A 27,851-nucleotide genomic window follows, 5' to 3' on the forward strand; every position below is an offset into this window, starting at 1 on the left:
GAAAAAGAGCGTAAAAATATTGTTTCTAGTTTATCTAAATATTTCATTTATTTACGACAATGTACGGGTTCACGTGGCTACATAAGCAAATGTTGCAGATTTTAAATTAGGAAAAATCCTACAACCTGCCGCCAAGCATTTTTTTACAAGCCTAAAGAAAGACCATCGCCTCAAGTCAAGCATTTTTCTCACTCATACCGAGAAAATATTGAGCTCTCCTCGTATTTATGTACGGGTAGGTACATATATATTTAATACTATATTTGTGTAAAATAATTTAATGTTACTATAAAACAGTGTTACGCGAACTCCCTTTAAATGTGTTACCTGAAAAAATTCTCAACCATTTAAAAGACGATATTACCCACATTGAGAATTGCTATTTTTTTCTACATTTCAGAGCGTTTGATAATATTTTTTCCTAGTCGAATTTGTCAAATTTTCGATACACATGTTTAAAACATTCAGGTATAAAAAAGTGGATACATTTGATTTACCCACATAAATAATTCTACGCATGTGTGGTTTGAACGAAAAACGAATTACAAAAAATCCCATTAGGAAAGACATTCATATTAAAGCATTCGTGTGATTTTTATTAACTTGTGGTTGTGGAAGAAGATGGTCTTTATCGAAATTCGAAAATTAATGGTTTTTCAAATTTCGTAAGATCACTAACTTTACCCTAGCGCATAGTGGTAAATCTTATAATTAATTAGCTTCATAAATGTAATTAAATAAACCTTTCTGAAACAGAGCTTTTTTTTATCAGACGCTAGGAAACCTATAGTTTTAACTAACTGATTATAGAGGTATTCTTGCATTCTTTTTATACATTTCAAGCACGTAACGGTCATTCATTTGTAATGATAAATTATTAAGATTATTGTTACGTACATACATCCATCACTAAATTAGCATATTCCAAATACTGATTTTCAAATATTTACAGTAATGATAACAAATGTTTATTAAATGAAATCTACAAACAATGACACAAACATCACAGAATATTCCAAATGCGAGATTAAGCTTGAGGTTTCCAACAATTTCATAAATTATTAGAGCCAATCTTTATAACAAAACATTAAAAAATATATTATACATATATGTACTTAGGTTAAAAATATAGATCTTTACTCTATGTATATATCTTCAACAGGGTATGCTGTCTCAATGAACTTCTGATAAAACCTTTGGAAAGCACGGCTGCAAAAAAAAATATATTTTTTATTAATATTTAAAGCATCAACTTTGAGGTCAAACATTTAGTTAATTTTTTTATTTATAAACAATCAAAATCAACAAACCATCACACCGTTTTCCCTTAAAGGCAGGCAGAGAGGACAAACGCCACATATCACTCTGTCTTTGCATACAGATCTCTCATCTTCTACATTCATGCATCTTCTCATGCACGTACGCCAATCATTCCGATTTTTGACATGTTTGTTTTCAAGTATTCGTTGGATTCGGTCATTCTATCAACATTTGCATGATAAATCTTTTTAAAAGTTCTTTCGCTATCCGTTCGCTCCACTTGTCCAAACCAACGCAGAACTCTTTTCTTGATTTTGCCGATAAGGCTTAAAGTCTCCGCCTTACATAATGTACGTATCTCGACATTTGTGCACCTGTCTTACGTAGTTTTACCACACATTCACCTAGGAGATAGCATTTCGACAGCATTCAGCCTACTTTTATCCTTGTTTTTACAATTTCATTAAAAAGGGTTGGCACTAGGACTCTACTGTGCGCTGTTAATTTTGCCTGCTGCGACAAACATTAAATTTATTAGTCAAGGCTGATTGCTTTTTTTTTTTATTTATAGGGGATATTATAAGTAATACATATAAAAAAAATATAACAAACAAAATATACAGAAAACAAAACCAATGACAGATATCCACAGAAATACCTACATGAAGTGTACATAATTCGGTTTCTTTCTGTGCTTAAATATGTTTTAGACATAGATTATGATGGCTAGTGTGTTTGTGTAGACACGTGTGTGTGTATAGATTGCACAATTGTCAAAACGATATAAAATAAGGAAGATTAGATATAAAATCAGATTTCATCAATATAAAATGGAGAAACTTCTCAGTTTTGTATAAGAGAAAAATGTGTGTTTGAAAATGCGCATTTTTTGTGCACCATTTTAAGTGCACTGTTCACCCTGTTGCTGGCACTCACCCTCTTTTCAATATCTTTCTCAGTCATTTCATTCCTAGTAAACATACTTTGCAGATACACAAATTCCTCTTCTTGTTTCAGTATAACCCCTTTCAGATCTCGCATTTAATTACATCTTCATATAACGGATTAGTAATTAGCCAAAAGTAATAACTTATTTATTTATGCTTAATTCAGTACATCTTAAGAACTAATGGAAAATTTTAATAATATTATATTTTTTTATCAAAATTTCTCAAGAACATATTTTTTTTAATCAATTTCAAGTATATCAATGCATTTTTTTTAAACTTCTTTAGCTAACTCATTGTACAACCTCTTGTACAGTGAATTTTGAGACTTTTGATAATTTGTTTCTCTCTTCATTAGTAATCTTCTCTTTTTCTATCCCTAGTTTCATACGTATAACATTGTTGGTTAAATGTGATCATATTTTTTATTTTATTTATCCCCTTAAAAAATTTACATTATATTTTATTTGTTACTTTTTCAATTTTTTGGTGCATTTTTTCTACATTAGAATACACATTTCTTTTGAGTATAATCTTCATCACCTTATTTTGAAGGATTTTTATATTTTTTATTTTTCCATCGTTACATAAAAATATAATGAAAAAACAGTAATATAAGTGTGAAAATATGATTGTTATATACATAAAAACACTACTTATTAAATCTATTACATTTCTTAATCTTCCCATTTTTTTTTTGTGTTCATATTGAGAATGTGTGTTGAAACTTAAATATCTAAGTGAATTTCGAGATTCTCTATGTTATACACAAAATTTATAACTAGATTATCAATATTAATATAAGAATGATCAGAACATAACTTATTAGAACTTACCCAACAGCTTCAGCTACAGGTCTGGTTGATTCTTGTCCCCTAAAGACGTGACAAGCAAACCTTTGAAGGGTCGGATGCTTCGTGATAAAGCCCAAGTAACGATGGTCTCTGGGGTGGAAGGCGCAGAAAGATACATTTTTCAGAGAGTAAAAGTAGTCGATGCAAGGAGCATTGTCACGTCGCTGAAATAAAATAACAGTAATGTGTGCTTAATACTGCAAACCTGAAGTAAAACCATGTTTCATTTTATTTATTTTGATAAAATAACAATTAATTTGACATAAAATGCATACTCAATATAAAAATAATGAAAACGTTAATTGTAAAAAGAGTCTAGGATACACATTTTTTACAAAAGGTTCTAAAAGCTGCCTCATACTAAAAATGTACTTTCTTTAGCCACCTTCAAGAAACGCCTGAAACATTACTATTTATCCTTTGAATCCTGACCTCCCCGAATTTTATTGTTATTTAATACTATTCATTCCTTTTCTTTCTTTGGTTCCTCTTTCTCTCTCCTTATAAACTCATTATCTGATTCCATATTTTTCATCCTTTAATATGTATAACACCGCGGGTTCGATTCCCGCCAGTTGCAACAAAAAATAAAAAAAAGTTTTTTTCTCAATTAGTTAGGGTGTTGCGATGTATTTTTCAATACTTCCTTTCATATTCCCTCTCTCCCACCTTGCTGACAAGCTTCTAAATAGAGGCTTAGCGGGTTATTCCTTTTTTTTCAAATACGTAATTTTACGTTAGGTCATATGTATGTGCAATCCTTATATCCTCATTTAAAAAAACACCCGCTATTTTCATAAAATTAGGATTTTTTTTCATACAGGCATGTATTTTGAGATATATATTTTAGTTTTATAGCACAAATTTCTGACTAACTCTTCTTTTGACCAGTCCGTTTTTTGGTTGCCTGGAATTTTTTTTTTTGGCAATAAGTCCGCCAGAGTATTTATTTTTCGTACTTGAAGATTTACAGTTAGACAATAATATTAGACAGTTGACTAAATTAACTTTAATTGAATTTGCAAGATTCGAAAAAAAAATTGATCCAAGAAAGCAGAACAATAAAAAAGTTTTTCAAAATAAATAAATTATAAAAAAAATATTATTAATATTTTAATCATTAACTTTGCGGTCAAAAATTTAACTTTATGTTATTAAGTATTTACGTATAACCACTCACCGACTTTTCTCGTTGTTCAACTATTAATTCCACAATATCAAACATTTTCATAACATTTTCATAACCTTTTCAGTGTATTTAAGGGTTGCTACTAAATGCATGGCATCCTGGTTTTATATTTTGTGCATCAACTATGATGGAGGGAAATTGTGGGTTTAGCATGTTGGTTTAATTGGCATCCTGACGAAGAGACGGGTAGGTCTCGAAACCGGTAGATATAGAAAAGTCAGTTAGTAGTATATAATATACAAATATTGATAAACATTGAGTATAAAAAAAAGTTAATTTGTGTATAACATATTTCAATTCAATTCAATTTATTTATTCATATATATGTACATTACAAAAAAAGGTCTTAATAAAAAAATAAAAATAAAAAGGTCAAATTAGGTAAATATAAAAATAACACAAAAGTATACATAATATCCAAAGAATAACATGTTTAAAAGGTAATTGAATCTCGTAACGAAAAACTCCCTCAGAGACATTGAAAATGACAACGTCCAAAGTAATATTGTTTATCACAGAGATAGCCCTTCCAACGGGTATAAAACCATTATCAGGTTGGTCTTGTATATTAGAACGTGAAACAGTCTATACTGACGCTGTCTAATGTAATTATCCGGAACATAAAAGCTAATGCTCCGTGTAATTTTAGGGTTGTCAGTAATACCACAAAGTCGAAAGAAATGCGTAGTTAAATACACATTCCTGCTGGTCTTCAAACTGCATACTCAGTGGAATAAAACCACGAATAATATACACACCTTCCCATGTACAAAAACCGAAGAAATATCTTCTAAACCCTCTCCACTACAAGAGAGTACTTCAACTTACACTGTCCCCAAATCATCGAGCCACTCTCTAGTCTACTTCGCACCAACGATTTATAAAGAATTCTCAGTACTCGTGTATTACCAAAAACCCTGGCAGTACGCAGGACGAATATTAACATCTTCAACGATTAAAAACTATAAACTGTTTCGATCTGATCATCAAATGTCAGGGAACTCACAAATGTGATGCCCTAAACGTTTACCCTCAAAGTCCGCATTAGATTCTAGTCATTCATTCTATAGCGGAAAAGGGGCGTTTTGTAGGCCCTAGTGAAAGACATAAGTGAGCATTTCGAAATATTGAAAAATAATTTTTCCCATTTAAATGCGTTTATTATTTCTGCCTGGGGAGAACGAAAATTATCCAAAGTTTTAACCCTCAAAAATAGCTTCAAGTCATCCGCGAATAATAAAAAACGCGAATTGACTACCTCATGTGGCGCCTCCGTCATAGACAATCCTCAAGGACCTACCGAGGAGCGAAACCACACAAGCGAACGCAGCTCGTCAAGTTACCAGCCTGCGGTTCGATACCCAGCCGGAAGTAGAGGGAGACAAGAACAAAGGCTATAAAAAGCGCGAAGTTCAAGGCTCGTTCTTCTCTCCTTGTCTGAAATTCAACTGCAGTGCTTCCTCACATAAAATTAGTCTTCTATAAAACACGCGTTAGATGTAAATTTGAATTAAGTTAGATTTTATTGAATGTATAAAATATCTTTGCATTACACGCTAGTTTCTTATAAAATAAATAGTGTTATCCATGTAAGTAAGCCGTTTTTATTTCTTGTGTGATAATATATATATATGAATCCTTTTCCCCGCCACCTTCTGAAAAGAACGTAGTAGGGTGTTGAGTGAGAGGTCATAAGGTACCGACGGGACCGATTGCAGGCTCCAGCAGGGACGCGAGGCCCCGAGCGGATGGATGCAGGTAAAAAGGAAGATAGCCTAATCCTATCTCAAGCACACGCCTGTGAGTATAAAAGTTACACACAACGTGTACAGAGAGACCCCAACAGGTAAGCAAAATGCCACACACCCACACTACTATTAATGTACGGCTGTGAGACATGATGCCTTGCTGAAAGATGTAAAAATACTAGAGTCCTTTGAGATGTGGTGTTACTGAAGAACATTAGGAATTTCCTGGAGATATCACATCGCTTATGATGAGATTCTCAGAAAAATCGATAAAGGGAGTCATAACTATCTCAGAGAGGTTATCCCAATGGATCGGTCACATTATGCGCCATGATGGTTTCCTGCATGACATAATAGAGGAAATGGCTGAGGGGACAAATCACAGCGGGCGCCCTCAATGGGAGTATTTAGAACGAGTGTTCGAGGACTTTAACATAGTCCATATGTTGAGCCGAAAAGGGCTGAAGAGAATATAGCTCAGTGGAGGAAGAGATGAAGGACTTTGCTGCAAACCAATCCCCAGGATTGAGACGGCGAAGAAGAAATTATTTTTTATAATTTTAAAAACAATTTGAATAAAAATATTGTTTAAAATAGTATAGTAATAAATATGTATGAAACAAAATATTAAAATAGTTAAGTAACTATTAATTTTAGTATGAATACGGGAAAGAGAGAGTAAACAGTAATTAACCAATTTTAAAATTAGCAAAAATAAATAAAAATGGCTATTGTAATAGACTGGCAAGTTGACTAACAAAAAGTTGAGTTTAAAGAATTGGTGGCTCTCGTGGTGTAATAGCTAAGTCGTTTGCCTTTTTTGAGTTTTTGTTCTCACTGGGAATCGAACTCAAAGCCTTCCGTGCGTAAGTCAAGCTTCTTAACCACTACACCACATAGGGCATCTCGATAATTTTTTGCATGAAGGTAAAATAATCAGACTAAGGACCTTAAAATGTTGCAGTGGCAAAGTTGCCAAGAATTCAACCTAAAACATCTAGTGCGGTAGGCAAACGCGCTTAATATCACAATACGAAGCGGACGTAAAAATACCTATGCATTTTTTTATGTCCGAAATTTATTTTTCTCCTTTAGAATGTAATTTTGCAGTTCACTACTCACCCCCGGTTTGGATCTGTCCACCATTCTCAACCCTTGATCGGAGACCTCTAAAATACAAGATTGTGATCTCGGCTCAATATCAGGATCGCCTACAATTTTCTTCACAGCCTGGCACACCACGCCCGTTCCCTTGTGGGCCAAAGTCTCGACAGAACCTAAATATCTGTAATAGTAATGTAATTTAAACATCAACTTATTGACACGTTGATAACAATAAACATAGTCTCTAAAATTATAAAATACTCATTGAACTAATGCAGTAATGACAATTTTTATGGAAAAGTTGGTACTTAATAAATGTTGGTTTGAGTTTTAATAAAATATCAATTAGTTACATATTTCACTAATTTGAATCTTTAAAAAAAAATTTTTTTTGTGGTTTCATTAATTCTAATCAATATTAAGTGAGCCATAATGAAATCGGGTTTTCATTTTACAGTCTGCCGTTTGAGTGCAGATTTTGTCCAGACACGGTGAAGTTTTTTTTGCTTTAAAATATTTTCAACCATGAATGAAATCTATTTTATTGCTAAGAGGAAAAGCGGTCTGACTTTTCTTTGCTCAAACGTATTCCCATATTTTCTCCCTGGATTATGGCATATCCTCTAGAGGGTCAGAAATTGATGTAAGACACACCAAGCACTGTATGCTGCATTTTTCAATCAGCGGTGTTTTATTCTAAACCACTCTAGCGGCCGTAGAAAACACTTTTATTTCGTGTATTTTGTATGTAAATACGCGAGATAAAAGCTTCTTCTACGGCTACAAAAGCGTCTAGATTAGAGCCCAGGATATGGATGCAAGGAATGTAACTAACGTCATTAAAAAAGGTTGTGGTGAAATGCTAACAGTACGGAGTCATCAATTTTGGTTTCAAAGCAGATCTTAATAGAAAATAATTACAAAAATTTTAAGAAAAAAATAATTAAATGGCTGGTATGATACAAGGCTTCATATTGATTAATATTTTATGTTGACAGTTATCTATTTCAATTTTTAATAATAAATTTTGTGTAAAAAATACGTCTGCTTTTAGTTCTTAATAATGTTTATATTATTTGTTTAATTTATCTAATTTCTCCAACGTTTTTTTTTTTGTTAAGGAAAAATAAAAAACCTGCTGACAAGCCTGTTTTGCGGTTTAGTGGGTTTCATTATTTTTCCTTTTATATTTTCTGCTCATGTTTACCTTATTAAGTAAAAATAAATACAAAAAAAGGATTATTTGGGGAATTCAAATCTAAACGATGCCGATGCTTCTAAATCTAGATGGCCATCAAAATTTGATGATGAAATATTAAAATCCCAGATCAAGTAAGATCCTCGATTAACTATTAAAGATTTATGGCAGAGGCTCAAGTTTCTATGGTCAGCTGTACAATTTTATTTTAAATGCATCGGAAATACGAATAGAATGGGAATTTATGCGATTCTTTATGTCTGCCCTATTATTTTATGTGATTAACCGTTTAATAAATAAACATGACTTACCCTAACAAATAGCGCTCCCTCTTTACTTGAACATTTGCAGGGTCAAAATCATTATAGTCCATATCTACTGCATATGCTGATGGGAATATACCTTGCCTGCCAGTTCTTAAATTTACTCCTGAAAATTTAAAAATACACAAAGTGAACACATATACAGAAACTTAGGATTGATTAGTTTTTCTGAGGTGTTGAAAAACACGTGTAAATTTTTAGTCGTAAATTGAATAACTTCGCATTGATCAAAAATTCAAAATAAACTCTTACATTTTAGCCAATAACCACCATTCGTCATATTTTTTATCATAATCATCAAACCCCTCTTTGCACGCAGTGGTAAATAGAATACAGCATCGGTTAACCAAATGCAGCGTAGTTTGATCATATGTTACATGAAGGCAATGTGATAAATTTGACGCTTTAGGTGCCATTCCAGGAACAATGAAAAATTACATTTTAAAAATATTTCAAATCAAAAATGTACTCCCATCCTATAAGACTTGAACCCCTGAATCTCAAAAATGGTAAGCGAACACATCAACCGCTACAAAACGAGGCAGACTTGGCTCCGGGCGATTTTCTTAATCGGTGTTTTTACCCGAGAGTAGCCATCTAGTCGAAGTGTGAAGTCTAGTGGTTCTACTTCACAAACAACTATATTAGAAAAATTACTACACTATAAAGTGGATAAGGTAGTTATATTTTGAGTCTGATTTATTTGTTTTTTTAATTTTAAAATTGTTTCTTTACAGCTATAGCTTCATTATGTAAGTATTAAGGAAAATGACATTAATTTGAACAGGGGACCCGTGTCAGGGCGCAATTGAGAATACAATTATGTATTAAAACAGAACCAAAACTCTGGACGAATGGTTTTGAGTTGATGCCTAATCTCAAAAAATATCTGGAAAAAGAAAAGCATGCGGAGGTTAGTCCACCCTACGGGGGGGGGTACAGGTTCGTGCATTTGCCTCACGCCCGATATTCCGGATTCAATTACTGGTAGGGTTGATGTGAAATATTGATTTGATTGGTGGTTTTCACAGGAACCAGTGAAAAATTCACCTTTCTCTTTTTTTAAATCCGTTGAATTACATGTAATTCTTAAAGGTAATTTTCTTCAGCGCTGGATGCTTGCTAAAAGGAACGGAAATATACACGTTTGTAAATGAATATGAGCCTATTATTCTTCCCTTTCTTGTTAGTTTGCGTATAGTTTGGTTCTCTGATTCAACTAAAACTATGTTTGGTCTAGCTCTGACCTTCTTTCAGCATGGATATACTGAAGCTACCGGATTACTGAGAACTCCTTCGGGCAGCTTTTCATGTTCGGCAACGAGCAACTTTTCCATGTATGTAGGCACCGCCAAGGAGATGACTTAAGTCCTCAGATGCGGTGTGCGGTATGCGATGGGCAAGCAGTAATATTGCATGGTCCCTGGACTGACAGCTGGAGCCTAACTGGTATCTTAGCCTTCGTGTATATTGTAAGTGATCGATATGCCGATACGCTGATATCGGATTGCCGATGCTGTGCCTTGAGAGAATCATGATGAATAAGATACCTTCACACCAAAGATCTTCAGCCTCTTTTTGTACGTATAATGGGTCTCCTATTTCTACTTCTATCTCTCCATGATGCCTCGGTATAAACTTGTGCAGTCCTCTGTGAGTGGCTTCTAAAAGTTCCAATTGACTGAATGACACTCCTCCACCAGCGGCTCCTGGATACGTACTGCAACTTGACGTGGGTGAAATTGATCCTAAAATAATAATAAATCATAAAATGTATTTTGAGTATAAGAAAGTTTTTTTTGTGGGGCGAATTCATTTGCTTCAGCTTTGTGACCATATTATACCTACATGGCCGGGTATATCCATAATGGAAGCTAAGAATCTTTAAAACGGTTTTTGTAAAAAATTTAAAAATAAGAAGAACACACTTTGTGGACCCTTTTTTAAAGTGAAATTCCCCAGAAAATTATTTTTATTTCTACTGTTCGGGTATAAGTATTTTATATGTATTCATAAACCGGTTTATAATTTGTAAAAAATATCGGGATAGTGTATCACTGCATTTATATCCTGACACCATCATTGCTATAAAACCAACCTGTGTGTATAATTTGGAGTGGCGACGGTGATATGCTTTTGGGTCCTGTATCAGCTGGAGAGTGCGCGGTACTATGTCCACTGTCCACGTCTCCCAGGCTATGGAGCCTCTCGGAGTCTGGGCTGGAGTCCTCGTCCAGCAAGTAGCCGCACTTCAGGACCAGCAAGGGTCTGGCCAGGGGCGGCCCGGATAAGGTGGTGCCCATCTCTTCGGCCAGTGAGGCCGGCCCTGAACAAAGCGCCATCACTGACGCTAAAAGACAGACTCGTGAACAACAAAATACAATATTCATTTTTCAATGCATTCACATTTTAAAGAAACTAATTACAAGATGGAAGATTGGATGAAAGAGTTTTGAAATAGAAATTTATTTGAAAAAAATATAATTCTCTCAGCAAACTAAGCTAAAATTCGAACCACGCATTCTTCTTTGAGTTGCTGAAGCATTATTAACAATCTCACAATTCTTTTTTCAAAGTTTTTCGCAAATATCTCAGTAACTCCTTCAATGGAGATTTCTCAATTTGCTTCTAATTCCCTCATACACATTATATATTGAGAGTTTATATTATTGGAGCAAATATTAAATTGTATTTATTACATCTCACGTCGAGAGCCCTGGGCAATGGGATCACAGCTATAACGGTGTGATTACAGCGTATAACAAGGGGATGAAAGGCGAGTTTCTAGCGCCTCCAAACTAGAACCAACCAGCAAAAGGAAGGTAACTGCGACAAAAAAATCCACCGGAGAGGACAACAGGAAACCACTCTAGTCATATTTTCCCAGGAATCAGTTCGCCGAGCACATCAAAGCAGTCGTCCTAGCTGCGGAATTGCCAACGCCGGGTCGGGGAGACCCAACAAGGCACCGGAAGAATTAGATTTGCGTATATTATAAATTAAATTTTGGGATATTTATCATTTTTAATTTTTGTTTTATCATTATTGGTGTTCCCAAGATAAGATTTTTTGTGTTAATATTTTTTATTTTATGAGTTGTTTACACATCGCACCTTCGGAGCAACAAAGGCACAACTACTTCATTTAAATTTTACAGGAGAGGACTTTTGAGTTTGTTTTCGCATGTTTTGCCTTATAACTTGATATCTATTTGCAGTAGGTTTTAAATCTTGAATTGATTAATGGTTTTTGCTATAATTTCACGCTCAAAGCTTGTTCTGAATTATTTAAAAAATGCTAACAAAAGACGTAACAAATAAAGTGTCCTGAGTTGTGCCTTTGTTGCACCAAAGGTGCGATATGTTGATATCATTGACTGTTTGTGTATTGAAAAAATTACTTTATATTTTCATAGTTTTGCAGTTAAACATTTTAATTAATGTAAGTAAATATTAGTATTCAACCACTTACCGACTTTTTATGTCTACCGGTTTCGAGACGTACCCGTTTCTTCGTCAGGACACTAGCCGCACCAATATGCAAATGCCAAAATACACTTTTGCTTTTACCATCGTGAAAGTGTATTTCAGTATTTGCATGTTGGTCTTGTGAGTGTCCTGACGAAGAGATTAAAATATACTCCAAAAGTTTAACAAAATCATAATAGTTATACGTTACCCGAAAGAATTTTTTCTGCGCTACAAGGTACAGTTGTTTTTTTTGTAACATTTATTATTTTATTTGATTATAAGCTTTAAAAAGGAATCTAATAGACAAAAGTAAGCATTTTCGACACCTCTTTCTGTTTGCGTTCAATTAAGGGAATAAAGAAGAAAAAAATAAGCAGAATACATTATTGACTAATTTGTTGGGTTTTTATTATATTGATGTTTTTTTGTAAATATTTCCGAATAAAACTCCATAGTTAATGATTTAGATCAAATTATTAATAAAACTTCTTGGTTTAGTTTCATTTTTATTTAATTTTAATTTCGGTATAAAACACTCTGAAAAATGAACAATTTTTACAAACCAGCTGTAATAATATTTGTGTTTTCTGTCCCTTAAAAAAATACTTAAGTGATTTTCTTACACCCAAACCTTGTAACAAATATAAAGGCTCAAAATGTTGTTAACAATTTACCAGTCCTGCAGATGCCTTCTTAGGCGAAGACGCTCGTTGGTCAAAATTAAATAAAAGTGAGACTATACCAAGAAGTTTTATTGATAATTTTGTTAATAATTTTATCTAAATTATTGTTTTCTTGGGATTGTACTTTTTTTCTCTTAATTTGAAAAAAAACGGACAGGACTTATGTTGACACAAAAAAATTTAATTCCTGTCTCGATACAGGGTTACAATTAAAAAATAAAAGCACAAAAAACATAAATATTTGAAAATAATATAGGATACTGCAATACTGCGTAACGTGTTTTATTTGCAAAAATATTTTAATGAAATAAATTGTCATGGGGACTAAGAGCCTTTAGTTTTGAATTATAATGATTTTTACTATAAAAATAATAGTTTTTCTGATACTCCAGTGGTATTTTTGGTTGGTTGAAATCTTAAGCAATATATTATCAGATCAAAAAATCAAATTACAGTTACGCGTTTTCGCAGTATCACCGACGAACTGCCGCATCAGAGTTCACTTGTCTGGCTGCGGTGTAATACGAGTCTACGTAGGATACAAGACTTCATGTATATCACTTATTTATTTTATTGTTGTATTTTTAAAAATATTCAAACAGACATTTTACACCGGATTAGGAAAGTAATATTTGTATTAATTTGTAGGATTTTAAAATATTTTTTTTTATCCTTGCTATGCGAAGAATAATTATGTGATTGAAAGTGACGCCAATACCACAATTAATATGTTTTACTGTACAAGAAATAGGACGAGAATTGAACTTATGAAGACCGAGACGCTGTTCTGTAGCCGGTATTTGTCTGAAAGAGACGAAAACAAAGAAGGAATCCGTTCAATAGGTCGGTTAAATGACCGGCGTGTTTATGGTTTTTAATTTTTTTCATATAACAGATTTCAGATAAAATTATAAATTTACAAATGTTACCAAGGACAAGTAGTGTTTATTTTAAGTAGAGTTAATGATATAATATTTTCATTCATGCTTATTTATATTTATCACTTCTTATTTTATCACTGTATTTGTTTTCCATGATTATTTGTTTACACACAGCCATTTACAATTTTGCACAAACGTATTAGAAAGAAGTTAAAACGACAAAAGATATAGTGGTTAGATTATTAAAAGTTTAAAAATTATTTTTTAATTAAAATAAATAACGACGGCTTGAAGTTTAAACTATTATTTATTTCAATATAGAAGTCTAGGCATCTACAGGGCTTATAACCTGTCAATGGCTGGTTTAAGTGGCCACTTTACACACTGTGTAACATTCACCATTCTGCCTATATTTGAACATCTATATTCCTTCAACTCTTTCATCTGTTGATGTTTGTGAAGTTAAAGAGCTGAAACCTTTATTTATGCGGGTGATATTCATCTCATTGAATTATTTCACTTACATTTCACCTCAAAATATTGTTTATTATTGGTATAGTTTAAACTTTAAGCCTTCGTCGCTTTATAACAGTATTATTTAGTGAATACATATAATTGGATGGCAGGCCCTACTATGTATACATTTTATATAGTTTTTTTTTTTTAATATTCATTTAACCTGTACATCTGTTTATATTCGAAATAAATAAAATAAAATAAAATAAAAGAAGTTCAACCGTTAAATAAGTTTGTTATTTAAAAATACTTTAAATAAGGTTTATAAGATTACAGAGTTTTATAGAAATAAATACGTTATGTACTAACACTTAATTCTTTTCTTTTTATCGCTGTCAAATAATAGAAAAAAATAAATATATATATTTATAGCTTTGTAAGGCATTTAAAGTTTCTTTTAGCATTTTTTTATAATTTAGAAAAAAAAATTCGTATCCCTCGTTTAATTTGAAAAGAAAAAGTGCTTTACAAGCCTTTTTACAACTTTATAATTTTAATTCAATTAAAAGAATTCAATGATTATGATAAAATTATAAATAAACTTATCAATGAAACTTCTTGGTTTAGTTTTACTTTTTATTATTTTGGCCAACTATTAATGTTGTTAACAATTCACCAGTCTTGAAGATGCCTACTTAGGCGAAAGCGTTCGTTGGTCAAAACAATAAAAATTAAAACTACACCAAGAAGTTCCATTGATAAGTTTATTTATAATTTTATCATAATGATTAACTGTGGAGTTTTATCAAGAAATATCAGAAAAAAACATCCATATTATTTAAAAAATTCACGTGATTTTAAGTTATATTTTTTAAAAAAGGTATAAATTTAAAATAAAATTACAATCAACAGTATTTTAAGTTTCGAAAAGTAACCAAGTATTGGAGTAAGTGCACACTGGTTTTAATAATAACAATATTTATCTTTCTTTCTCAGAATTACTTATAAACTCCTACCCAATGAAAATGGATACAGAGTTTGTAAGAAGATAATAATAATCATTTTAAACAAATTTAAAAAATATTTATCAACTATATTTTTTAAAGTAATAATATCTCTGGATTATGTGTGGTCTGCCTAAGTACAATCTGCTTTAAGCATACATTTTCTTTGTAGATTCACTTTTATTTTGTTCCATTTGTTTTTAACGTAGATTTATTAATAATAAACACCGTTTTTTTATTGTCCTGAACACAAATCGATATAAACTGTTTATTTATAGCAAACTAAATACAAATAAATCTAAAAGAAAACTCTCCGTTTCACATACTATAGAATAAGTTCAGCTTAATATGTTTTTCTTCTGCGAAAGAATCTTCTGAGTGCTGTTCATTAACTGAATGGTCTATTTAACTCCTCCCGTCACTTGATAAAGATAGGTAATGTAATTAATTTGGGTTATCTTAAGGGTGCTGCGATTAAAGGGAAGGAAGATATTCATCGGAAATTCACCCCAAATGTTTATTTTATCAATTGAAGTGATAAACGTACATAATATAGAGTTTTTATCGAAATTATAGTATAAAAAAGTTGAGTGTCATCCAATATTAGATTTTAAAATTATTGTTGATAAAAAAAAACACACACGTTTTTATTTAAATTTCTTTTTTTAATTGTTTTACTACACAAAAATTGACGGAAAATTTGAAGAATTATGTATCATCAAATATAAACAGAATGGGTAATATTTCATTGTATGTATAGTGGTTTGTTTTTCTGGGTTATTTTGCCGTGCGCCGTTTGGTCGAAGTTTCGGGTCGCATTGTAGCGTTTGAAAAATGAAATTATTTCCACTAAAATCAGTTCTAATCATATCGATGCACCCTATATTTCAATTGCAGTGCCTTTAGCAATATGAATTATCAAATTAAGCATAATTATACGTTTGTTGATAATACCAAAATGTGCTTATAGAGAAATTTATATATCAGATAATGCAAAAAAAAAGAAAACGCGCTATGATTAATCTGTCATCCTGTTTATTTTGTGTTGTACATATTGTTGAAATGAAAACATGTCTAATCCCTTTTGTGTTTGATTAAAAATACACGTGTCAATAAATTTTATGTGAAACTAATAATACAGAAGACTACCAAAAGAGAATAAGTGTGACTGTTTGAAAATGGGTAGTTTGCGATTGCTGAGGAAATAAATCCAATTTAAAACATTCTTTTCTTCCAAAATTCCATATTGTAATTAATTGTCAATATTGTCATTTTTCAAATGTTTCAAAAAAGACATTTACCACTCTTATAAATGCCTTTTAAAATTATCTCGGTAGAATTATTACGTAGAGATATTTTTGTTCACAAATAATTATTCTCTAGAACTTTTCATGGCATTGGGTAAAGAACCTTTTTAAACATTGTTGTTATGACGTGGAGAGGACAGTAAAAAATGAACACATTTCTTGTATTTCCCTTTCCTTTAAGTAAATGTAATAATATATTATGTTACCTGTCTGCCAAACACAACCGTTCGTCCTCTTTTTTAATATTTCACTTAGAAGATATCTCGAAAGCGGCCTCTCTGAATTTCTCCGTTACCATCATGGAGAAATTGAGAATCTTTAAAATAAACATTAACATAATGAAACGTGCTGGATATTTCAAACAATAGGAACACCAAGAAAGCCAATAGTAAATGAATAACAGCAAAATATTCCTTCCAATTATCAATCAAATGAGTGTGCATTCCGCTGTAGAATTTTCCATAGATAATAACAATCACATCGCAATATAATTTATTCGCAAAACATCTTAAAATCATAATATGTAAACAGGTATTAGAGTTTAATTGTATTTTTAATATTTTTATTCACCTTTACACAGCTTTTCACGTTTTTTTCACTGCAAACATATTATCAATAAGGTATGACGTCTGTCCGAGGAAAGCTTTTGCAATATCGATGTCGGCTCACAATTTTCAGCGCTACGGCGGATAATTTGAGAACCATTGCGCCGCGCCGTCGGCGTCGCGACGTCACAAATACACGTCTAGTTCACAGTACCGCCGGTGAATCAACAATTTTCAACAAAACTTTTACAAGTCAACAACTAAAATTAATTAAATATCATAATACAGTTGCATCGCATTTGAAAAATAGATATACAATTACATTAAGTATCAGCATTATAATGAACAACGAGATTTATAATTCCAAAGAAAACACAAAAAATACTGTTTTGCAAACAATATGCGCCATAAAATCAAGCTAGCAACAGAATACAATTCATAATTACCATTTCACACCTAATGGTGCAAAGGGCACGGCATTGGTACACCAATTGCAACGCATCTTGATCATTTTTATTTTATCAAAATAAAATAATCAGTCTTACGCTTCAAGTGCCAGTTCAGGGGACAATGAAATATTTCATTTTCAAAACACCCTTTAAAATAAATATTTCTTGTCAACCATGTCGGAAATTGAACGCGAGACCTCTTGCGTTGGAAAACGCGCTGACTTCTACATCACGAAGCCAACACTAATTACCATCAAATTATAACATTGATTTTAAGTATTTCATTGATAAGAGCAGTTTTTATAATGAAATAAAATGAAGCAGAGTAATATGTTCATTATAAAAAGTGCATGAAATCAATTTACTTGCAAATAATGAAAAAACGTTTTTTTAACAGTTAAAAAAATATAACAAAAAAATAAAATTTTCCGAAGAAAAGTTTTTTTTTCACTCTTCAACATATACATAAATAAAATAAAACTGTTTATTTGTAGAGGGAAATACAAGAAATTGGATAAATTATTATGGTTTTCAATAATTATTTTTAAATACATATTTAAGTCAATAAAAAAAATTCGGTTTACACTTTTATTTTGAAAATAAACCAATTGAGATGATAAAAATATATACAAAGTGTTTTTTTGAGCCACTGCTATTTTTGAAAAAAACTTTTTTACGGACGTAAACATGTATTTTTATAATCATAATCACTAATCGATCAAAAAGATATTGCAACAGATGGAAAACATTTTCGAGAAGGTCATAAAAAAGTCTAGGCATTTACGAGGTTTCTGTCTTGTCACTGGCTGATTTATGTGATCATTTTACTCACGTCATAACATTATCATGACTACACATAAATATTTCTCCACTTCTTTAATATGTTGCCTTCTTTAATATGTTGCCCAACAATAGAATGTTGCAATGTTAATTCATAAAATAATCAAGGGGGGAAATTAAAATAATATAGTATAAAATTAAAAACAAGGTTTAAAATTGTTCAAAGAGTTACCTAAAAAAATGGAAGGCATTAAAATATTTAACATCAATTTAATAAAATATGTTGTTGAGAATTTTTTTAAATGTAATGTCATTAAAAGCTTCTGTTAGCTCATAAGTAAAGCATAAAAATAATTAAGTAAACAAACAATAATTTGAACTAAAATATTCTTTATTAGAAAATTACATTTGAAATATTTTTTTTATTGTTTACACGGTGATAGAATATTATTCTTTATTGTAAAAAAAACTTAATTGGACCTTTAATTTTTAATCTTATGGCAGAACTTTTGTAGGTTAAATACATACAGCAAATAAAAAAATAACAAATCTACAAAATAGTTATAAATATACGAGGATGTTTATTAATGTAAGAAAAATTGATTTTGAAATATAGAATTTCGGATATTAGGTTAAATTTTCCTTCTAAGCGTTTTAAATTTTAAATCGGTAGCATTTTAGATATAAATTTTCACTAAACTGTAACCTGGAAAAACTATATAGCTTATTTCTAAATAATTTGAAACTAATCATTTAGGATATTTTTTTATTTTTTCATCATTATTTAACCAAAGAAACTTAAAAAGCGATGAAATACTGAAGGAATTAGAAAAACAATGTTATATATTTAATAAATAATTAATCGGATTTATTTGCCTGATTGATTTTAATAGTCTAAAGTCTAAACAATAAACAACCAATTTTAGTGAATGTCAGAACACTCGGAAGTATTAACACAAGAAGCATAGTGCTCATTCATGTGCGGTGGAAACGAAAGCAAAATACTATTTTGTTTGTGTTCGAGTGAGATTGGTATATGGGATACGAACGAACTTACGAAACGAAAACTCGACGTGCTGAGGGGTCAGTATCTTCAATACCAGTCTTGAAAATGCTTATTTGGGCAAAAGCGCTCATTGGTCAAAAAACAAAATAACAAAACAAAATTATTAACTATAGCGTTTTGTAATTAATATCTACAAAAAAATATCTTTATATTTTTTGAATAGGTGTACATGAGGACTGAATTTACACCGAGTTATCAAGGTTTGTTTTGATCACTTAAAAAAATGGATGACATTTTCGAGAAGGAAATATGGAAGTCAAGGCATTTAAGTGATCACTTTACACACTGAGTAACATTCGCTATTCCGCCGTTGTTAGAAATTTCTTTAATATTTCAATCATTTTAAAACAAAATAAATATAGATGTTCAAATACTGGCAGAGTGCTGAAAGATTCAAATTTGTGAAATTTCTTAATGGAAGGTATTTTTTTTTTATGACATGGTGAACTTCACTAGACAGGCCATTAGTTAATATTCGTAGTCATCCATATATTCTTTTCAAAAACGTTCTCCATCTCTTTTGTGATACCTTTATGTTAATAGACGGATTGAAGAAACAAAATATTTTAAAAAAATCGCGCCCCCAGAAATACATTGTGACAATTCTAAATTGGCCATTTTGCTGGAGAGCAAAATCAAATTTGAAATGAATTGCGTAAAATTTTGAGAATAAAAACTGAATAACATAGGAACTGCAATGTTCTTCTCGATATTTTGGTCAATTGATTTAAAAAAATACTATCAGTATTCTGAAAAAAAATGTTTTTCAACTAAAATCGTATCTCAAAACAGCCAAATTAAGACTTTCCTTCGTAATTAAATTGATGTTTTTTGTAGATATTTCTTGATGAAACTCAATAGTTAATAATTAAGATTAAATAATTTTAAAAATTATTAATTAATCTTCCGGGTTGAGTTTTACTTTTATTTCATTTCGACCAACGAGCGCTTTCGCCTAAGAAAGCATTCCTGTCGTGAAGTCCTGTCACCAATCCTGAAGATACCTTCTTAGGCGAAAGCGCTCGTTGGTCAAAATAAAACAAAAGTGAAACAGAACCAAGAAGTCTTATTGATAATTTTATTTAAATCGTAACTGTCGTAAGTCTAAGTTTCAACTGTCGTGGGGGTGAAATATTTAGAATGTAAAAACAAACGTAGAATCAATAAATGGGCTTCGGCTCTTTTGGTTCATACAAACTCAACTGATGGATATATTGAATAAACGCGGACGTTCAAACATGTTCCTAAACTAGCCGACGCCAACGAACGATAGGTCATAAACACTGTAAAAGCGTTAAAAAAACGTAGTATGAAATAACGTATCCAGGGTGAGATAATTTATGACCGGGTTGTGGTCCCGTGGTCAGAGGTCCGACTTAATTCATTCTCATTTTCAAGCATTGAGTTGTTTACAACTTGATGTAAATAGCCCAAATATGGAATATCTGGGTAAATCACCAAAACTTTTTTTTAAAATAAATTTGTGTACCAATATTTTTTTTATGCTTAGCATTAAATACGGCGTTTTAAATTAAATCAATCGCTTCACAAACTATGCATCAACGTTTAATATAAAATGGATACCATAGTAATGCAATGCTACTTTGACGTGATAGTTATAAACATGATTTAAACAGACTGTGTTCTGATAAGAGGTAAAGAATTTATATGATTTGCCATTAAATAACACCATTCTTTCGAAATTACGCAACGAAAATTTTTATTTAAATAAACAATAGATAAAACAATAATTTTCTAAGCTATTTCTGATTTAAAATGTACCCAAAAGTTTTGCATAAATAATGAAATATAAATATAATATAATTAAGTTTCGACCGGCAGATTACGCCTCTAGATATTTACATTAAACTTAGGTTCATTCGTACTACAACAATGTTTTGAGTATGTCGAAATGTTCGTTGACAGGATGTATTTACTCCCTAGGGAGTTATTTCAATCTCAATTTGTTACAACAGAGAAGGAAAACATTGTGAGAAGGGAATATGGAAGTCTAGGCATTCACAGGGTTTATGACCTGTCATTGGCTGGTTTAAGTGCAACTTTGCATATTTTGTAACAGCCAAACCAGCTAATGACAAGTCATAAAAATGTATTCCCTTTCAGTTGCAACAAATTTAGACATAGGTTGAATGCTGTCGAATGGTCAAAATGAATATTATAATTTTATGGACTTAAAATGGTTGATGAGTTGCCAAAAGAGATTAGGAATGCTGAGTCTACAGCATCGTTTCACGGGATGGTGATGATTTTTGTTAAAAACAAACATCCATATAGGTAGATAGAGTGTCATCAGAAAGCGTCTAGATTTTATCACAGTGTTTTGTTTTTTAAATTATTTATGTTTATGTATTGTTTTTTTGTCAGCCTCGTGACGTAATGGTCAGTGCATTTGCCTACCATGCAAGAGGTTTCGGGTTCGATTCCCGACGTGGTTGATATGAAATATTATTTAAAAGGGTGTTTCTACACTAGAACATTTTATAGTCCCTTGACTGGTAGGCTGAAGCTTAAGACTTACCTTAATGTAATAAAAATGATTGAGATACGATGCGATTGGTGTACCAGTACAGTGCCCTATACACCATTAGGTGTGGAAAGGGAATGATTGTTCATTACTCAAAGTATAACTAGGTGTTCAAATGTATTTGTACAACTATCTAAAATAAATACATTAACATATTACAACAGAGATAAAGAACATTTAAGAGAAGGTAACATACAAGTCTAGACATCTACAGGCCGTGTCCTGTCATTAGCTGGTTTAAGTGGCCACTTTACACACTGTGTAACATTCACCATTCTACCCATAGTTTAACATCTATATTTTTTTTTTTTTTCATTTGTTGATTTTTGTAAAGTTAAAGAGCTGAAACCTTTATTTATGCAGGTGAAATTCATCTAATTGAATTATTTCACCTCCATAGGCAACTCCTGAAAATTTTTTTTTGTAATTTCTATATTTTTGCATGAACCAGGTTTATTTATTAACAATATTTTTAGTTTTCCCAATTTTTGTAGACTAGTACTGTCATTGTCACTGTCACAAATACATTACAAAATTTTACTCAAAACTGAAAAAAAATAAAAGTGAAATATTTACGACCAAAATTTTCTTAAAAAAAAGGGAAAATAACAAATAAATAAAACATGCACTTTAGTATTTGCATGTAAGTGTAGTTTCTTGATGAAAAGACGACATAGACATAAAAAGTCGGTATGTGGTTATTTACTAATATTTACTTACATTAGTTGAAATATTTGTTTACAAATTTGATGCTTTAAATACAAATTTCTGCATTATAGAAAATAATATACAATGTGGATTTACGTTATTTTTATAATGGCGCGATTTTGAGAAAATGGTGTTTAAAAATGGCAAAATCGTGTGATTTTTAAGTTTTATAAGACTAGCTTTAATTATTTAATTTTATATACTTTTAACCTTAGTTAGAATTTTCTTAGTAAAAAAGTGTGTCTTACGGCCCGAACAATGCAGTACTATAATATGAATAAAATATATATTTTTTTAAATAACACTTATTTTCAAGGAAATAATTTCGCACCCAAGCGATAAAAATGGCACAATTTGTAAATTTACGTTTTTGAGTTAAGTGTGCAGAAATGTTGATAAATTTATTAATCCATCAGTACAATTAAGGCTATAACTCTTTTAAACATTTATTTGACCTTAAAAGCAAAGATGACGATGTTCTACAATATTTTTGTACTCAAATACAAAAAATAACACTGGGACAATGACCATTATTGCATTCCTATTTCTAAAAAAAAAATAGTTTAAGTGCGTAAACTTTAAGTTGCGCCTTTATTTTTGCGATTGAGTGTAAGTTTACTGATAACGCGGGTATGTGTGTAACTGCTCTCCGGTAACAAAACAGTTTTTTGCGTTGTGCCACTGTTATTCCCGAACGCGATTTAATAAGTATGTACACAATTGCTATTTTGTCAGGTTATGAGTTTTAGTTACGGAGAAAAGATATATAATAGCTTAAAATGTCTGTGTTTAACTGCGTTTCAAACGCATCTGATGTTTTTGTGATGTAACTAATGATAAGTAGCTTTTTGAGTGTGGGTGGATTAAGAATACAGCTGTGTGAAATAGAATCAGAATCCTGGACGAGGGTTTTCTATTCGATGGCTAGTCTCACGTAAAAATCCTGAATAGTAAATTTGCCTGATTATAATCCGCCTCGTAGCGTAATGGTTGGAGCTTTCGCTTTTCATGCTTCCATTTATTCCTGGGATGGTTGACGATGTTTCATGTTCCTGGAAGGCTGATTACCATACCTCCATATAAAGGACTGTCGATATACTATGCATTCGATGTACCAATGTAGTGTCTTTTGCACCATTAACGCAAAACGTTTCTTTTTAACCAGTCGATATCATGTCAACAGAAAAAAACTGAATGCATTAAATCCCATATTATTTACCATTAAAATTCATTTTCCGTTTGTAGGTTCAGTTTTTGAATAAAATCGTAAAAGTTAAAACCATGCTTCAACAATATTTTGAACATGATCAAATGTTTGTAGACGAGGCTGGATTACACTCCCAAGGGAGTTATTAAGATTGAAATTTATTTCAACAGAGAGGGACATCATTTTTGAGAAAAGAACATGAAAATTTAGGCATTTACACGCTTAATAAAAAAAGTGGCCACTTAAACCAGCCAATAATAGGCCATGTAAATGCCTAGACTTTATTGATCCTTCTCAAAAATAATTCCCTCTCTTGCAATATATTTCAATACAACCGTATTTTTTATTAATATTTATAGCATTAACTTTGTTGTCTAACATTTTATTAAATGTTATTAAATATTTGTGTATGACCACTAACTGACTTTTCTATGTCTACCGGTTTCGAGACATACCCGTATCTTCGTCAGGAAAGTAATAAAGCCAACATGCAAAATCTATGTGAAGGTTTATAGCGGGTTTGGCACGTCAGATTAATTAGTGTCCTGGCGAAGAGACGGATACGTTTCGAAAACGGTAGACATAAAAAAGTCGTTAAGTGGCCATAAACAAATATTTAATAACAATCATATTTGTCCACAAGGACACAAACCAACCTCCATCTTAGAACTGGCTGAGCCATATTAGATGAGACTTACATAACCAAAAAAAATTCTTGGGTAGTAAATAGGGAAGTATTGTTATAGGTTAGTTAATAAGTAAGTAGTGTTAACATTAGCTTTGTCCGTTTTTATTTTCTTTTGTTAAATGAGCACCAAAAGAAAAACAAAAAAGTAAAGGTTATACGTCAATCGAAAGAAAATTTTGCTCTAAAAGATGTTTTGGTTGCTTTTTGTAACATCTATTTTTTTTATTACAAGCTTTCAAAACAAAAAGTCAAGTAGACGAAAGTGAGCAATTTTGACACCTCGATATGTTTGCGTACAATCTAGGGAATAAAGGATAATAAGGAGAATAATTATTGACTTATTTGTTGTAAATAAAGAGAGAGAATTGTTATTGGGGTCGGTTTTAAATAAAATCGCCTTTCTCAAAAACTGCAAAGAAATTTTATTATACAAATTTTACCTAGAGTATGAGCCCTAACATAAATTGAGTTCGTTTCTTCCAAACGAGAAAACAAAAAAACGAATTATAACAAATCAGTCAATAATATATCCTCCTTATGTTTAATTCTTTATTCCCTCGATTAAACATGAACAGAAGATGTCAAAAAAGCTGACTTTCGTCCATTCGACGTATAATATGTGAAAAAGCCAACAAAATTTCTTGTACAGCAGAAAATTTACAATTTTGTTATACTTTTGGTGCTCATTTTTAAATTTAAAAAAAAAACGGACACAACTTATGCTAACACCTAATATGCGATAAATTTATGAATAAAAATAAAGTTAAAAAATTTTACTCAAAACGACATTTCGTTTTTCGAGAAGTTTCGATTTTGTTACTCACATTTTTTGTTCTTGGGTATTTCTGGCAGTTTCCTCCGCCGTCTCTCGCCGCCCGCCGGCCATGTGACCGCCGGACCCCTGTTGGCGGTCCGCGTGATGCGGAGCCCATCGTCCTCCTCGTCGTCTTCCCCGCTGCTGTTCCTGGCATGGTCTGTGAGAATAGGTCCTTGGATGACTTGCCTTACTTCGCAGGAACTGGCACTGTTTGATGACGTCGGCGAGTCTTCTTCGAGACCCACGTTAGGCACCAATCTAGAGGAGAATTATTTTTATTTTTTTTTAAATATCAATTTTGTGTAACAGCAAAGTTGCATTGTTTCACGGACGGAGGATCCAGGTTCAATTTCAGCCTAGATCACAAAAATTAAAATGTTATTAAATCAAACCTGGGCGTTCTGTGCTGTAATTGCGCTGTTGTTATACAACAAATAATTGAAAAATAAAATAAGCCTGTTAGATTTTTTTTAAATTATGTTTATAAAAATGACTAAATTTTGATTTTATTATGAATCACATATTGTGAATACTAGTTAATATTAGTAAATTAAATATAAAAAATAAAACAAGATAACATCCATAATAATATTAAAGATTTTTTGATCATTGACTAGCTAATATGTAAGTAAATTTAGTGATGAAACGAATAGTGTTTTGGACGGATACTGGATGCCATTTTTAATGATCACTTATCAATCAATGAGTTGGATATCAATATGGCTTACAAATTTACGAATAGAATAATGAAAATGGTTTTTGATAGTTTCTCCACTTGCGCTATATTTTTTTCAAGCAAATACCATTTTCAATAAAAAAAGTATTTTGGACAAACGTTTTTTTATTTTCCGGTTAAATTATTTTCCTATGGTGTACCCTGAACGTTGGCGAATTGTTTAAGGAAAAAAGAGGCCATTTTTCAATGATAAGGTTTTTTTACACGGTCGATATCAATTTATTGGCGTTCATTTTATTAAATTTTCACAGTTTAATAAATATTTTTTAATTCGATGGATATACAGCTACTATTTGGTATCCGGCTGGGTATTGAGCTACTATCCGGTATCTGGCTAGATGTGTAAAATTAGTCCGGATAAGCCGGATATCGGATTGTTACCAGTTATCTGTTTAATTATTAAATACAATTTCCCGATAAGCTAGAAAAATCCATTGAAGGCATTACTCAAACTTTGCAAAAGCTAAAAATAACAATGAACTAAATATTTTGCACGCCAGATCTCGTTTGTGAGAATAATTTAGGTAATAATTATAATATTAATAAGTGTAAATTATAACATGTTTGTGAATATATATGTATGTATGTATGTGAATATATGTATATGTATGTGTGTTGTATGTATGTGCATGTATGTTGATGAATGTATTGTAAGTGCCCCGACTCAACCAGGATTTTCTAGCGAGGGGCAGCTTTACAGGGCTGTTTCTTTTATATTTGCAGCAAAAATTTTGCGAAACATAATTAAAACTAGAAAAATAAATAAATGTTTTTTTCATCGTTTTGTTTTGTTTTTTGTAACCAACTAGTTTCGCGAAAGGGTAACATGTTTCCGAAACTGGTAAAAAAATGAAGCGTGAAATAGGAGAGATTGAGTTTTTCTTTTAATCTTTAAGTTTCTAAATTCTTAAAAGATCTTTTTTATAATACACAGATTTTCTATTCATTAAATTTGTTTAAAATATGAATTTTTCTAAACATTGTTCGATTATTGTCAAAACATTTTTAAAATTAGTTTATTACTTAAATTACTCATTTTTGCGCCTATCACTAGGCAATCTGTATTTCGTTACCCATACTCTTAAAGCGTAAGAAATATACTTTCTTAGTATGCGTTTACAGGGGGTTTTAAAGTATATTAATGAAATCAAAATTTCCTACTAATTTATTAACAAGCATGTATTCATAAAAGGACTATCAAAATTATAATTGAAATATGATTATTATTTACCTTGATTAAAAAATTCATTATAAAATTAGGCCTAGAAATTTAATCAAACTTCAACGCGCAAATAATATCATTGTAAAAATACATCACGCGTGCCATTTCTAATGGATTCTTAAAATTTGATCACTTCAAAGAAAGGAACGAAAAATTTTTATTTAAGGAAGTACAGAATAACTATGTAAGAAATATTTTTATTTTATTTTGCAATGTTAAAAATACTTCATTGTTTTTTTGATTTATTTCAAAGTACCCAATTCATTTTAGACTGTTTTGATGCAATGATTTGTTAATAAAACATGTTATTATTATATATAAACTATAACCATGTTCTTAAATATATTATGTAATAAGATTAAAAATACAGGAGTACCAACTTGAAATATCAGATAGCAAAAAATTCGCGTAAAATTTTATTTGATTTTATATGGTTACTAGTTTGAGGTGTTACGAAATAATTGAAGATTTGAAGTTTGTATCATTAGATTATGCTGAGGGGTTGGTGGCGATATAAAGGTTAATAATTAGCGTTTTTAACTTACGAATAGAATGGCGTGGAAGAGTTGACATTTTGTTGATGACGACTGAAGACGTGATGAAATTCTTCAAATTCACTATCAGCCATGACTGAGACAAGCTCTTACACGCGACTCGAGTGAAG

The 27,851-nt window shown here is 31.3% G+C and overlaps 1 protein-coding gene across 2 annotated transcripts; it reads right to left on the reverse strand.

Annotated features, from left to right (window-relative positions):
• Positions 1 to 661: 661 nt before the first annotated feature.
• Aplip1 (JNK-interacting protein Aplip1) lies at positions 662 to 27,851 on the reverse strand. 2 transcript variants are annotated; one of them, XM_088243615.1, is made up of 8 exons: positions 27,733 to 27,851; positions 25,237 to 25,487; positions 10,722 to 10,973; positions 10,174 to 10,371; positions 8,612 to 8,729; positions 7,121 to 7,283; positions 3,044 to 3,225; positions 662 to 1,209 (listed from the first exon to the last, which is right to left on the reverse strand). In XM_088243615.1, the coding sequence occupies exons 1-8, from the start codon at positions 27,813 to 27,815 to the stop codon at positions 1,137 to 1,139; spliced, it is 1,320 nt and encodes a 439-aa protein (XP_088099741.1). In that variant the 5' UTR covers positions 27,816 to 27,851; the 3' UTR covers positions 662 to 1,136. The 2 variants fall into 2 exon arrangements, with proteins under 2 accessions (XP_088099741.1, XP_088099742.1); XM_088243616.1 differs by lacking the exons at positions 25,237 to 25,487; positions 27,733 to 27,851 and adding an exon at positions 16,631 to 16,743 and having other exon boundaries at positions 1,020 to 1,209.

This window comes from Micrasema longulum, unplaced genomic scaffold, assembly GCF_059751315.1.
Source record: "Micrasema longulum isolate JH-2025_06_02 unplaced genomic scaffold, ASM5975131v1 h1tg000220l, whole genome shotgun sequence".
Lineage (NCBI taxonomy): Eukaryota > Metazoa > Arthropoda > Insecta > Trichoptera > Brachycentridae > Micrasema > Micrasema longulum.